Source organism: Trichomycterus rosablanca, chromosome 10, assembly GCF_030014385.1.
Source record: "Trichomycterus rosablanca isolate fTriRos1 chromosome 10, fTriRos1.hap1, whole genome shotgun sequence".
NCBI classification, from domain to species: domain Eukaryota; kingdom Metazoa; phylum Chordata; class Actinopteri; order Siluriformes; family Trichomycteridae; genus Trichomycterus; species Trichomycterus rosablanca.
The window spans coordinates 5,275,810-5,278,304 of record NC_085997.1 but is presented as its reverse complement, the minus strand read 5'-3'; the positions used below and the strand labels follow the sequence as shown (position 1 = coordinate 5,278,304).

At 49.1% G+C, this 2,495-nt stretch overlaps 1 protein-coding gene across 1 annotated transcript; it reads right to left on the bottom strand.

Moving 5' to 3' along the window:
• Positions 1-270: 270 nt before the first annotated feature.
• LOC134321852 (transmembrane protein 100-like) lies at positions 271-636 on the bottom strand (the record flags this gene model as incomplete). Its single annotated transcript, XM_063003694.1, has 1 exon — positions 271-636. A coding segment is annotated over one exon (279 nt), but the record flags the coding sequence as incomplete, so codon positions are not given.
• Positions 637-2,495: the final 1,859 nt, after the last annotated feature.

The following is a 2,495-nucleotide window of genomic DNA, read 5'->3' as shown; positions in this document are numbered from 1 at the left end:
TCTTGCTTAAATAAACAGACATTTATTTAAAGATTAAGACTTGCAGCACTTTCAGGGACCTTGTGGATTCTTCCACCTTCCAATGAGGTTCAATATTAAGGTCCAGCATAGGCATTCGGGCGCATAAGGCTAGCTACATCCTCGCAGCACGTGTCTTTAGAGCTACAGTACAGAGCAAATCTAGTCCAAGAAAGTCCTTTTCTTCAAGGGTTGGAGTCACTTTAAGTTCTACATGCCTCAGAGATGGCGAGCAGCACGACTTACCTTCCTACAAGGACTTTCAAGTACTTCCTTCACAGAAGAAGAATCCACACAAACAAAGAACACCCTGTTTCTCCGAGATGGGATTGCTACGTCTTATAGAGCGCCCTGTTCCGGGTTGAAGAACCCTCCGTCTTTCTTCTCCTTCCTCCTGACCCGATGGACCTTCCAGCAGACCGCCGCGACGAGCAACATGACGAAGCCGACCGCCAAGAGCACCAAGGACACCACCTTGGTCTGGAGCAGGGTGTTGAAGGTGAAGGTGACGCCCGTGCCCGCCATACCGATCACCAAGGAGATGACCCCGAAAGGGAACACGCAGCGATACCAGGACTTCTCGGTGCCGCCCGTGGCCTGGGTCAGACGATCCAGAGTTGACAGGTTCTCCAGACTTTTGGTCATAGTAGCGGTCGATCGTGCATCCTGAAGAAGGTTGCTCTCGAGGTCCCGGGTGGGCGACGGCAACGCCAACGGCGCCTGAGCCGGGGGCTGACAGGGGAGGCGACTGGATGTGCAGCCCATCTCACGGCTGCGAGCCTGGACACAGGGGGGTCAGCGAGTCTCCAGTGATGATTCCTCCGTTCTGTCGCCGGGACGCATCTGCCTAAAAGGAAGAAGAGATCCAAAAAGAGGGATTTTAGAGGCAGATCGAGAGGGGGGGACGTGGGCACGATCACGCCGGAGAGAAGGGAGAAGGACGTTTCACTCACTCATGTGCTCTGGCTGTGTTCTTGTCGGAATGGTGTGTGTGTGTGTCTGGTCTGCTTGTGGAGCCAGCACATTGTATGTTTTCTACTTCAGCTGAGTGAAGTATAAGGAGCCAAGAAGTGGGCGGAGCTCACGAGAGCGGCGAGGTCCGTGCCTCACGATTGGCTGATCCGCTGCCATGACGTCAGAGTTGCCGAAGAGCCAGCCGAACATAATAGTGAGCCATGATACCGATTTCCACCACCTACACTCCCCCATGATGCCCCCCCCCCCCCCCCCCCCCCCCATCCAGCTATTATATTAATCTCACTGCGTTGTAGCAGAAAGGTCCCCAAATCAGAAAAAGTTGGGACGGCATGGAAAATTACATTTACTTTGACTTGTATTTCATTGCAGACAGGATGGACCTGAGATATTTCATGTTCTGTCTGGTCAACTTCGTTTCATTTATTAATAAACATCCATTCCTGCATTCAACACATTCCAAAAAAAGTTGGGCCAGTAAAGCATTTACCACTTTGTAATGTTGCCGTTCCTTTTCACCACACTTAAAAGACGTTTTGGCACCGAGGAGACCAAGTGATTTAGTGTTTCAGCTTCTGTTTGGTCCCGTTCTTCCTGCAAACACGTCTCAAGATGTGCAACAGTACGGGGTCGTCGTTGTCCCATTTTTAATTCCACACGTTCTCTATTGTGGACAGGTCAGGACTGCAGGCAGGCCGGAAAAGATGACGTCTTGAAGGCAGCATATGTCGCTCTGAGATCTCTTAAGACCATCACAGAATTGTGGGCACTGACACAGCCCCACCATGACAGACCCTGGCTTTTGGACTTGTTCCTGATAACAAGGTCTGGACGGTCCTTTTCGTCTTTGGTCCAGAGCACACGGCGTCCATTTTTTCCCAAAAAGACCTGGAATGCTGATTCATCTGACCACAATACACGTTTCCACTGTGTGATGGTCCATCCTAGATGCCTCCGAGCCCAAAGAAGTCGACGCCGCTTCTGGACATGGTTAACATAAGGCTTCTTTTTTGCACAGTACAGTTTTAAGTGGCATTTGTGCATGTAACTCTGTATTGTATTGCTCGACAAAGGTTTGCCAAAGTAATCCCTCACCCATGTGGTTATATCAGCTATTGTTGAGTGGCGGTTCTTGATGCAGTGCCGTCTGAGGGATGGAAGATCACGGGCGTTCAGCTTAAGCTTGCGTCCTTGGCCTTTACGCCCTGAAATTCCTCCCGATTCCTTGAATGGTTTAATGATATTATGCACTGTAGAGGGAGAAATATGCAAATCCCTTCCAATCTTTCTTTGAGGTTCATTGTTTTTAAACATATCAATCATTTTCTCACACATCTGTGGACAAACTGGAGATCCTCTGATCATCTTTACTCATCAAAGACTCAGCCTTTTTGTACCAAATCATGATTACAATCACCTGTTTGGAATCACATCATTATTTAGTTTTTTCACCTCATTACTAGCCCTAAATCGCCCCCGTTCCAACTTCTTTTGGAATGTGT